This window comes from Agelaius tricolor, unplaced genomic scaffold (assembly GCF_023055355.1).
Source record: "Agelaius tricolor isolate 1412-34295 unplaced genomic scaffold, bAgeTri1.0.p SCAF_1, whole genome shotgun sequence".
Taxonomy (NCBI): Eukaryota; Metazoa; Chordata; class Aves; order Passeriformes; family Icteridae; genus Agelaius; species Agelaius tricolor.
Genome location: NW_027269261.1, coordinates 36,477,774 through 36,490,921, shown reverse-complemented (window position 1 = coordinate 36,490,921; position 13,148 = coordinate 36,477,774). Strand labels below are relative to the sequence as shown.

The following is a 13,148-nucleotide window of genomic DNA, read 5'->3' as shown; positions in this document are numbered from 1 at the left end:
AACCAGTGAAGGCTCTATAAATGAATTAACCAATATTCAGAATGCACAACATGAGACTCCACTCAGTGTTGCTTCTTCAGTTCCTTATTGGACCCACTGACAATTTTTATTAGTTTTTAAAGTGGTAATTGACATCGATACCAAATTGTAAGGAAAAACATCTGTTTCTCTTCTGTTAGCAACTTGCTTGTAAAATGAAGACAAATAAAAGAGCAATTTCAGGAAAATAACTTAAAATAACAAAATTTTAGCTCCTAACCAGAGCCAAAAATGGAGCTAAAAATTACTCTATAAAATGTGATGGTTTGCTTGTTCATTATTACTGTAATACGATGCTCAGACAGTGTAAAATGGAGGAATGAGAGCTAATCCACTGCTAGCAATCCATCTGCTGCTTTTGCAGAACCAATTAAGATGAAATAAAGTCCTTATTTTTGTGATAATTTTGAAAAAATTTCAGTATATAAAATCTTTGAGGTAAAGACGATTGACTGCTCATGTGACAAAGGCCTGATGATGAGGCCACAGTCCATAAGCCTCATCCAGCAGAGGGACTGAAACAGCAGTCACACGCTTTTCTTCCTGAAAGTGGAAAGAGATGAGTTGGGAAGCCAGAAATTAAACTGATTTCTCCATTTCTGCCAATTACCCCTTTTAGTGGAAAAGCCCTGTATTAAGAGATTATGAAGAAATGAAAAAGATTCTAAAAACATCACTTTGAAAATCACACAGCAGAGAGACACACAGAGCAAAATACTGTCTAATGATTCCTACTAATTTTACGCAGTGGCATCCAATCCTCTATTTTAATATTCCTTGAAAATCACTATGCTGTAATTCACTTCCTGTTATGTCTTACTGTCTAAACAGCTGAAGGAAACACTTGCAAACTTATTCTGGATACCAATAAAATTGCTTACTACCACTCAGGAACTGTGATTTATTTATGCTCTCACACCTCCCAACCCATTTTTTAAACCTAAGAATTCCTTGCTATTACAGGGACAAAATACTGGTTTTTACTTGAAAAATATGTATCACATGTGTTAAAGCTGAGAAAAAATTTGGTTGGTTTATACCACTACCACCACAGCAGTGTTCAAGGCCAGCTGGATAACACCTTGAGAAACCTGCTGTACTGAGAAGTGCCCCTGTCCTTGATCTTTAAGGTCCCTTTCAACCCTTAACATTCTATGGTATATCCTCCCAAAGTAAAAGGGACCTACACAGAAACTTTACTTTCTGTTTCATATTACAAGTGATGTGTTCATATTCCCAGAGATGTGTTATGGGTATGAAAAGAATAAACAGATCTCAGAGTGCAGCATTATTAATCCTCTAGATCTGTTGATTTTAAATTTATTTTGGATTACTACTCTTCATTTCACTAAATTTATATGCAAGAAGGATATTGGAAATTGTTTTGTAGCATTATTGATGGTTATGACTCATTGTGAGGAGCATAATGATGTTTTCAATAAAAGATGAGCACTATACATACTTGGATTAACGGGACTTACAAAACTTACACAAACCAAGTACGATTTATTCACATATTACTGAAATAACTTTGGAAAATATTGGCCCTAAAAACTCTGTTGTAAGAACAGTATATGTTTCCATGCTGTAATACAATAGTCAGCTAGTAAGGATTACAACCATTAATGCATATAAACTTCTCCAAATCCTTTCCTAAAAAGGAAATCCCTCCCAAAAGCCTTAAAAATGTCTTTGCTAGAGCTTGGATTTTTACATTAAACCAAAGTCTTTTTCGATGATGCAACATTCCTCCCATTTAGCCCAAACATGCATGTCAAATGAATTTGTCTAGAATGCCAACAATTCCCACATGTTCAGTTCAGTTCATTTGCCTTCAGGTTAGACATAACTATGTTAATAGATTTATGGAGATAAACCACAGAACATTTAGGAGTTCCACAACATTTTTCCAAGATACTGTATCACCACAATCTTTCTCTGGGACTATGATAACCTCTTGGTAAAGTAATAAAAAATATAAATAATTCCACTGCATCCAATCTTTTTTCTCCTTCTCCAAACAAGAAGGTTTTATCTAAGTTAGGTTTAAGGAAATAATTAATCCAAAATCTGAAGATCTCCTTTAAAGGAAAAAAAAATCCAACATGAAGACTGTCTCTTTGATTTTACTTATTCTCAGTTAATTGCATTTTTATAGCTAGAGTACCATCATAGGTAGTGATGTTTTCAATAAAAAAAAAACCAAGAAAATTTTTGACTCATTTTAAAGAAAAGTACTTTATAATACCAAGCTGGCAATAAATACTTGGAACACACCACATGCACAGATTTGTTGCATACAGGGAAAAGAAGATATGATCAATTGAAATGTATAGATTTCCTATAGATACAAACTATTATGTTTTATTTCCATTACACATCTTTCAAAGTAAGTTTTTAAAACTTTTGAATAAATGAGCATGGAGTTCCACATAATTTCTGAGAGTTTGTGTTTCTTTGGGTTATTATTTGGTTTTTTGTGTGCTTTAGGTTTTTTTTTTTTTTTTTTTGCTGCTGATGGCTTGGGTTTTTTTATATTAAATTATTAAAATAATTCATGATATAAATAGGATTAGCTGCAGCTCCAACCTAGATATGAAGGAGCATGAGCCTTGTGATATATAGTGATATAATAAGTAAGGAAGCTGCAAGTTTGAGCTCCTTAGCACTTCCCACAGGAAAAAACCAGATAAAGATTTTCTGCATTTCTACTCAGGTATAATCATACATTCTCACAAAGAAAAGGTGTGATTTTATGCCAATTTGATTGCCTAGCAGGACCAGCTAGACCATAGATCAATATCTATACATGGAAGGTTTTAAGTGCAGCACTCTGATCTTCCTGACACCAAAGAATAGGTTCTGAAAGGATAATTATAAAGTCTCCATAGTGACTGAATCCTTGTGATTTCTGTTCATCAGAAATTTAACTTCCCTACTTATTTTCCACGATGATACCAGTCCTGGGAGTGACTTCTAAAAGCTATTTACCCAGAGTAGATCTAGGCTAGTGGCACAAAGGGTGAAAGACTGCATCAAATCATCATACAGACACCTATGTAAGTATCTCCAAACAAACAAACCAAAAAATACTCATCATGACACCAGCAGATGCAACTAGCCATAGAATTTGACATGAAACATTAGGAAGAATGCTTATAATACCCCAACTCCTCAAATAACCATTCAGGAATGATTTTTTAACTTGATGTCCTATTTCTCTCCCAAGCAACACTATTTCTTGGAAGACAAGTAAGACTGACCTGTTAAACATCAAGCTTTTTCAAAGTACAGTTTTTTATTCCTTGGATATGTCACAAAAAGCCCCAACAAGCCATAGGTTAGTTTGGGCCAACCAATCACCCTTTTAGACTTTAAAAGCAAAACTTACCTGTAAGATTAATCTGCAGTTTTGTTATGTCTTTAGCCATATTGAAACAGTGCTTAGCTTTTTTATATTCATAGTAAAACAAAAATGTATAGGCAGACTCAAGATGGAACTGAACTGCTAAGTGCCAGCTTTCACCACCTGTGAACAAAGCTTCTGCTTCTGTCACTGCAAATTAAGAAAAAGAAAAGAGATGAGAATGCAGTTCAGGAGAATGGTATTTTAATAATACCATTTTAGCAATATACCATGAGAGAAAGTCTGTTGCTCTTTACACTTTCACACATTTAATAATTCACTAACAGTGGATAAAAGATATGTGATTTAAAGCATTTTTCAAGTTTCACATCTAAAGATTATTACCAGAAAAAAGAAAAGTCCAATCTTTGCTTATATTTAGCAGCAAAGTTGAAATGGGAAATATCACCTTTCCAGCAAATAAACAACTCTAATTGTATTGGATCTTCTAAAGAACATAAGAACAAAATATTGAGCTAATACCCACCCCTTAAGTACAAAGCTTCTAATTAAAGCTTCAACAGCAGATCAAGCACTGAATGGTGGCTTAGGATTTGTAAGACATTTTCTGTTTGGCTGGGTTTTTGTGTGTTGAATTTTTGTTTGTTTTTAAAATAATTATCGACTTCCTGAGTGATAAAGATCATGTTCTCTATCTGAACTGGAAAAAATACCTCTGTGAACAGATCTGAAGCCTTTGAGAAAGAAGACTTGAATTTTTTCATTCAGCATAAAAGCATTTGTATTTCTTAAATATTTAAGTTTATCAAAGTACAGTAAGTTACAAGAGAATATTCCTGCAAATACAGACATTAAGTTGAAAATTATTCATCTGATTAGTCTTAAATGGAAGAGGGTTTTGTGCTTCATGCTTTATTTCTGCATTTTGCAAAAATATTTAGATAATAAGAATTCCAAAAAATCTTACGGCATCACAGTACTTAAAAAGGACTGGTTACCCAGTTATAGCACTGAGGTGCCTTCTTATGCTTAATTTTTCAAATAAGCTTTATTAATGGTGTTAAAAAGTCTTACTATAAAAAACAGTATTATCAAGGATTTTTTAAACATTTTCTCTGAATTTTTTGATTTTTTTTAAATTTAGAGATTGGCAGTCAAATCTAGCATGAAGAGATTTTATTGTTTAAACCTCCTGAGCTTTTTTTTTGTTAGTACTTGTTAATCCTTAAAACCTTTCACTTAATATAGAAAGCTGCTAAGTCTGAATATAGTTTTTACACAGCTTTTTTAATTCATTAAATAAAAATTTGCATAGATAAATCCTGCCTAGTAACAACTTTTTCGAAGATGAGGTTTAAATTTTTTTTTAAAAACCCATGAAGTAGTAATTTAAAAATATTACTCCAAGCCTACAAAATACTGGACATGCAAGTACAAGTGGAAACCACACAAAACCGCAACTTTTGAATGAAGCAACACAAAATAATTTCAAAGGAAAAAAAAAATCAGGTTATAGTATTTAATCATGCATTACAACTAGATTTTCCACAGCTAGCAAGTTTCCATGATGTGAATACAAGATTACTTGTGCTAAAGCCATAGGATGAGCTCAAGTGGCACATTGAGAAGCAGTCTTACCACTGCCTAAATACCATTTACTCACAGTGCTTGATAGGCTTAGGCACTTTGAGACTTGAAGGACCTTTGAGGAAAGCTTCACATCATTACTAGTACTGATGCAGTGGCCCAGAAGCACTGATGTCCCAAATTTATGACATCCTTCTGGCACCCATACCATGTTTGGCACATGGCCAAAGGAATGGGAAACTGCACCAAGTCCCATTGGTTTTGCATAATGGCTGCTTCAGAACAGCAGGGAATCCTTGCAGCTGTCTTCTATTCAGGTAATGATACTGACCTAACACTTGAGAAAAATATAATTTCTCCTGAATTTGAAGGTCTTTTTCTCTAGTAACACAAAGTTTTCTTGAGAACTTGATATAGACAAGCAAGTGGGTGATTCAAGACACTCACTACTCAAAGACAATAAAAGGCTTAAAAGTATGTATTTAATGGACTATGAAGGTACTTGATTGAAATAACAGATGGATTCAGTGAGAAAATAAACGGGTAAGAGGCACTAGGCAGCAACAACTACCAGGAAGAAACTCACTAAATATTCAGGTGTATTTTACATCATGTATCTCTGAGAACCATATCCAAGAGTCTCAAAACAAGTCACTGTTAAAAAAACCTTTGTCTACGAACACATTTTCATCTTAGAGGCTGAAAAACAGCATGTGCCTTACAAGTCCATATCAACTTAAGTGAATTTCTGTTCCCTCTCTAGTCATCTTAAAAGAGATGCTGCAAGTCAATAAAACAAGTAATCAGAAATATACCTTGTTTAATACAGGCCTGGGCAAGAGTAAATAGCTCAGGTGATCTCTCCTCCAACAACTGCTGGTGAATATTTACACATCTTAGAGTCCACCAAGGTAAAGTCTGAAAGAAAATATTGATACATCAAGTTCATAACAAGTACAGACCTTTAAGAAAAGAAAAAAAGGAAAGTAGTTTTAAAATACAGATTTTGTGGTCTATTCAATTCTAGTTTCTAAAAAATACAAACCTGTCTAAAACAGCTGTTTTATTATATAAAACAGCCATAATCTAGCATAAAGATGAACATATCCAGGCACTTCTACATTGCTATAAAGGTTTTATGGATTTTCCCTCTATTAATTTCTCTAACTGCTCTTTGAACCCTGCAAATCTTTAGTACCACCATCTGGTAAGAAATGCTGTGAACAGCAGAAAAAAGGAATACTTGCATACACTTATTTTGGAGGAGTCACTTGCTACTTTGATTTCATAGCTCCTAACTCTTATAACAGAAAAGGACCAAAATAAAACCAAAACCCCAAATCCAGCTGTTTCCTACTTATCTTCTTTGTGTCACATAGTTTAGGACTCTTCAGGAAGATTGCTGAAGAAGAAAATCATGGCTTTCTATTAAAATAATCTATTTCATTACTGCTTGTACAGAAGCCATTCAGTATTTCTGATAATCCACTGTCATCCTTCTATGCATTTTTTCCTGTTCTGTTTGGCCTTTTTTATTTCTTCAGGTGGGAGCATGAACAAGCCTGAGAGAGGTAGAATAGGAGCAGAATTGCTCTTGAGAACACATTACAATCACAATTGATAGTTCTCATGTCTGTATGTTCAACTTCAGAAGGGCAAAAATGTTAGTGTACTAAACAATCACTCCACAGCAGGTAGAGCTGAGCCACAGCTCAGGAAATAGCTGATTTTAGAAAGCTGTGTACACAAAACATAAATTCCCCACAGTCTCTTAAACTCTTCTCTAGTTGCAACAAGAGAAAATGCATGGAAAAGTTAATTTCAATACCCTAGTCTCAAAATTGTACTTAAGATTATAATCTGTGAATGTAGAGCACATCTCTACAGAGGCTTTAATGATTGCTATTTATTCTGGTGCTGTTAGCAGCAGACTAACAGCATTTTCTATGAAAGATGTTTGATTGTTTTAGAGGCACCCATCTTCAGAACTTTTTATGCAGGTATGCTTCAGACTGACCTAAGGGTTGTGCAGTATTCAAGCACAAACATCTAAACTAATTACAGGGAGCTGATTCTAATGTCCCTAGAAAGGAACTATCAAAAAGAATAATAGCATCTCTTTCCAAGAGCAATGAAAGACGACTTTTGATATCAAGCTGGACAGAGTAAAGCACACAAACAGGCTTCATGAAAGAGGTCAGATCCCAACGTTTCATCATTTATTTAGAAACCTAAAGGCAAATTAAGTAACAAGTTTCAAATTACTTGAGTTTAGTTTTATACAATGAAGTATTAATTTTCCCACACAGTGGAGTATCCAGTTTAAAGATACAATGTCCTGAGGCCTTATGCTTACTACTTAGAAATTACAGAATCAGTGAGAATATATTTTTAAAGTTTCAGGTAAACCAGCTGAACTGCATACAATATTCTACTGGCAATGTTTTTTGGGAGCCAAGTTGAAAACTTACAGATTATTTTTAAGCATTTACTCTTACATGTGAAGTATCATACAGAGCTTTATTAATGGTTTAAATAATACATTTTGAAGCATTTTACCTTGTTTTAAATTTGTGTGCGCTACTATTAAAGCAGCAAAAGTATTAAGAGGCCACCTTTGAATCAAGCTGAAAAGAACAAGAAGGGCAACCTTTAATTGCTACACCAACCTGTTGATCAAAGTAGTTCCTATCAGCTGTTGCCTTTGAGCTACTATTCAAACTTAATGGAGACAAAAATAACTGAACCTCAATCCTGTAGAATAAAGCTCCCCATTATGTTATTCTTAGGGGAGGCATCAGGGGAATTCTCTATACCAGGTACATTTTCTGTTTCTCTGACTGACCCAGTTGCTGAAATTCAACAGCACTCATCTGTGAATAAGAGGGAAAACGATGGCTTCCAGAAATGCAGTACAGCCAACATCTCCCACACAGTTTAATTCATCACTCATACAAAGACCCAGCTGGGAATGGATGTTGTCAGCCAAGCATAAAGAGAGGCCATGTGGCATTTTGATCTCCAGCCAAATTCTGTTCAACTGAAATTCAATAAAGAGAAGTTGCTGCTGTTAAAAGTCCCCCACTTCCAGAGAGCCCTGCTACCAACCAGGCTGCTGCCGAACTACAAGGGAGGTACAGAGCCTCTAAGAGTGCTTCATGATGTCTGCTTGTTTTTAACACATATACACAACAGAGATTTAGAGTTAGAATTCATACAGTAATGGTTAACAGTATCCAAAAGCTTGTTAAAGGGTATATAGGGCATGTAAGCTGCATTACTGGGCATTCCCAGTAACTCCCTGACAAATAATATCACAAAATATGTGTCTGGATAAAGCTGGTTGTATTAAATTTCCTAATTTTTCCAGCTAATGAAGACACCTTTCCTCTTTTTTAGGGAAGACAGTGAGTAAATAGCTTATCTTTAAGAAGAAGATACTTGTGATTAATTGCAGTCACTTTGTTGTAACTGTTTCTTAGAGGGAAGAACCTCAGAGCTACAGGAAAAGAAATAGAAGTCAGAATGATTCAATGAGGTACAAAGAAAAGAATGAGAGAACCAATTAAGCAGTAGCTGGTAGTCATAGTCATTAGTCACATACTTCTTACCTGGAGAGATGCGAGTTTGTGTCTTGAATTCACAAGGATTATCCTGGCTATAAGCAGCAAAATAGGATGAGAAGTCAAGGTATAGACTGATTCACCATCTAGAACCAGCATCTTCAGAATAGTTGCATGCAGCACTTTTGGCTAAAAGAAGGGGAAAAAAAAGACAAGTTTCAGGAAACTTAAGTTTACTAAAAAATAATGTAGTATAGAACAGAAAAAAAGGCTATTAAAGTATTTAGGGAAAATGTCTGCTTAAAACATTAAAAAACCCCAAAAAGCAAAAAAACCAAAACAAAACCTAAAACTCTTGTCTCTAGGAGTCTCAACCTTTTACCAAATCATGGTAAATGCTGCACTGTTTCTTGCTGTCCTGATACACAACACCAACGCAATCTGCAGGACACTGATTTCCTCCCACCTGAAATGCCATGTCATCCAGTCAACTAACCCCAAACACATTCCAGTAATATATTCATTCCCATGATCTAAGGAGAAAAGCTTGGTAAACCCATGCTATTCTATTTGCAATCACAGAACCAAAACAATTTTATAGTAATTAACCTACAGCACTGAAACACACTAGATATTCCTGCAGTGTTGTCAGTATATGTTATCATTTTCTTTCCCCAGAGGGAGCTTCCTGTTGGAATGGCATCAGAGCAGCAATATCCGAGCCATTTTTCCCTTTGTCTGATAAATAAAAAACTCTCTCTGCTCTGGATGCATTCCTGTATGATGTTCTCTACAGTAACACTTTCACTTAATGGCCCTGAGGTGGCTCTCCAGGGACTCTCTCAGTGGTGATTGTCATCTGACAGTCACCTATTCTCCCCTGCCTTTTAACACAATGAAAGCATTTGAACAGTTTATCTTCAGGCTCAGGGAGATGTCCATTTATCAGTCTATTCCTGGCTCTCATATGACAGATTTCCTTAATGAACAAAAAAATAGGGTTTTAGTTTTCAGTTGGTATAAAAGGGGCAGCAAAGGGGAATGGAAAGGAGAAAGCAGAACAGAAGGTTAAATGACAGCTTGCATTGAAGTCACTTGCCTGAGAAAGATTCTGAATCAGTCTACACAACCAAGGTATAAGTTACTTGAATCATATTTCAGCTTTTTAAACTAAACAAATAACATAATTCCTGAGTTATTTGAAACTCTTTTCAATACCTGTATCAACAGGTTCTATCAAAGACAAAAATTGTTATGCTATATGAACCTCCAATATCACTTTTTAATAACAGAGTAATCTTTAAGTTTATTCTGTTAAGTTTACACTGATTTACTATGGGGTCTTTTAGTTAGCATTAGCATTGAAAATACTTTTACTTTGCAGACAATGATTTGGGACAAAGACGAATTCCTGTATGACATCACTGCAGTCATTTCAATCCCACTGTGGAAAATGATGATCACAACAATCGGACAAACCACTTGAGAATAAAGGAAAAAAACTGCCAACTGGAAATATACTGGATCTGTTGCACCTCTGGCCATTCAGAAAGGAATAACCTTATCAATAACTGTAATTTTGAGAGGGGAAAGTCATCAATCAGGACTTTTAAAGATTAATTTTTCAAACACACACACATAGTGGGACACTCAATACAGTTTTCAGTTTAACATAAACTTTTTCCTACCTGTATGTTTTTGATTCTTTCTATAATCAGAGTAGACCACATTTAAAATATCCAACAGGAAAGCAAAGGAGATTTGTTATAAAACCTTTTTGAGAAACAGCCTTGCAATACTAGAGTTATCTGTACTTGTTTAAGCGCTGTAGTAACAAATTAATCTCAAATTCACATTTCAAGTCCTTTCACCACAAAACTCAGTCCTGCTAATGTAACATTAACAAAGAATGAAGGAGGAAGAAGGGAAAGTTGAGATGACATATTACAGCCTTGACAATAAGCCAACAAGTCCCAGAGCCAAAGAAACGCTATCTTCTATTTTAACTAATCCATGTCCTTTTTCATGAAATAAATCCCATCCAGAAATGCAGACATCCTTTACCTGAGAAAGTTTAAACCAACATTCATTTTTCCAGCCTATGCTCTAAGACTGTATTATCCATGCAGAATTCACTGCCCTGATGTAGCCTTTAAGGTGAGAGAACAGCTGCAAGTAAGAAGATGCTTAAGGTGTTATGGCTTCAAGGACTGCAAAGTTAAGAATAGAAGTCCACCAAAACCTCGAAAACATTGGCTAAGAGCAAAAGGAAATGCTGAGCTTGTGTTCTTGTGTTTAAACACCTAAACATAAAATGCATTGAACCTATCTTGTAGCTCCAAAATTTCATGTATCTCAAAATAGCCAACCCAAGACTTGCTAATATAATGTTCCTTACCTAGTAAACCTGGGTTAGATTTTTGAGTCTTTCTATTCTTCATCAAACTTATCACAAGGAATAATTATTTTATTCAGGAGTAATTCTTAAAGCACAGAAACATATACTAGATAATTATTTCATAACATATGCAGAGAAATCACTGGAGTAGTCATCTAGCTTCTGCTGGACCTGCAAGTGGTTCCGTTTGACCATCACAAATCAACACACAAATCAACACACAAATTAAGCTCAATTCTAGATCAATATTTTTTAATCTCTGAAGCACAGAGATTATTTGTTTCTATATTCTACTTACAAACAGTAACTTAATGGCTACTTTTTAGTTAGTACTGCTAAAGACCTGAATCAACTGCAAGCTGGACAGTACTCCTGTGTATTTCAATTTTCACAGTATTTCAAAAGTATTTCCCTGCATAACTGGAGCCACCTGATTAATGATAAAAATCAAAAGAAAGCTCCTGCCATTCACATTCAATAGCTCTAAAAATAGAGTGTATGAGAATTTTAGTTTAGGAAATTAGTGTTCTTTTCTTGCTAATGATAGTGACTAGAAGCAAAGTGAGCATTCAGTATGCTTTTATTTCTATATTGAGAACCACTCTGGCCTTTGTAACATTTCATCAGCTCTTTCTGTCTTGGGGATCCTTAAAAAGGTAAGTGCAGTCATAAAGAAGTAGACAAAGCCAGGCTAAAGGCTTGGGAAGACTTGATTAAATGGAAGCAGAGGTGAGGTGTAGTCAAACAAATGATCGGATCAGGAAGCTACTGCCTGTGGCTACTAAGCCATATATACTGGGCTTCTCATATTTTTAAAAATACAAAGACTACTCCACAACAATTTGTCATTTAGCAAAGCTAAGGTGATCTACAATTTCAGATTAACAGAGGATGTACTGAGGTTACCTGCCAAAGGTTTGGTCCTTGAAAACAGAATTCACTCTTTACACTCGAATGCAATGGAAATATTGCTTTAGTATATAACTTTTTTTCTGTTATGCTTATGCTTTTCTCTTCAACTTTCTGAAAAGGAGGCAAGATTACACCGGAGGCTGTCCCCAGTTTTACAAGCCGAATCACTAACAGGTAACCTATGGAAAGCTGAGTCCAGATTAAAGATAATCATGGTGAGCTCTTTCAAGCAAATCTTGCTTGAGAGCACTACATGTCGAAGTACTTGGGTTATAAAAGCTCTTGTTCATAAACCCTCTCTTGTTCATGAGGGTGACTTTGCTCCGCTGTTAAGGGGGAATTTTTGAAGTGACTGCATTAAGATTCCCCCTTCTGTTCTATATTCATACCAAGAGAATGCAGGGTAAAACTGTAGGCAACTTTAGCAGACTATCTTTGCTTACAAGACTCTGCCTCTGGATTTAGCCTTGATCATCCATCCTTACATTCCCCACAAGAGGGAGAAATCTGCATAACTTTCAAAGCCTATATCTTGCTGGCCAAGCACAGATGTTTTTTCTTCCTAGCTAGTGCATGCTAATAGAAGGCAAGCATCTGGGCCTGAAAAAGGAATTCACAACAGACTGAATTAACAAGACCAAGGAATCATACTGGATTTGAGACAGTAGTGCCACATAGCACATTAGTGTTTTTCACATTAATTATGACCATGGCTATAGATTCCAACAGAAGCATGGCAATATTTCAGTCTCTTCCAGCAAAAGGATCAAATAATGCATAAAAAGGAATAACAAAAACATACCAAAAAAAATTATTCAACTGTATTCCAAAACTTATCCCTGGGATCAGCCTGGAAGCTACAAAAAAAAGAACAGGAACTGTTGATAGATGTATTTGGAAGACTACTACCAGTTGCTTACAGGTATTATCAATTAATAGATTGACATCTTCCAGATGGAGCTTCTCACTGTTACCAGATATATTCTATTTGTGAATATGAAATCAGACAATAAATAAAGCAGTAAGCAGCTTGTCCCCTCAACATTCTTTATCATCAGTGGTCTTCATTAGTACTACTATACATGATTTTCCAGTTCATCCACTAAAAATACTGAGCTCAGCTGTATGAGGTAATACACAGAAGCTCTGAAACCTAAGGCAGAATAAATATGCTTCAATTTCAACCGTTTTGTATCTTTTATTCCCTTACACACAGAGACAGCTCTTTTAAGACAAAAGGAGCCCATTACTATAAGTCACTTATTTTAAGCACTGAGCTCAT

General features: G+C 35.3%; 1 protein-coding gene across 1 annotated transcript in view; it reads right to left on the bottom strand.

Annotated features, from left to right (window-relative positions):
- The window catches only part of TTC27 (tetratricopeptide repeat domain 27), a 113,457-nt gene that overhangs the window by 87,811 nt on the left and 12,498 nt on the right, over positions 1-13,148 (bottom strand). The window contains exons 4-6 of the mRNA XM_071429905.1: positions 8,605-8,745; positions 5,809-5,911; positions 3,431-3,595 (exon numbers count right to left, since the gene is read on the bottom strand). Coding sequence (XP_071286006.1) covers positions 3,431-3,595; positions 5,809-5,911; positions 8,605-8,745 — 409 coding nt within the window. The remainder of the gene's footprint in view (positions 1-3,430; positions 3,596-5,808; positions 5,912-8,604; positions 8,746-13,148) is intronic.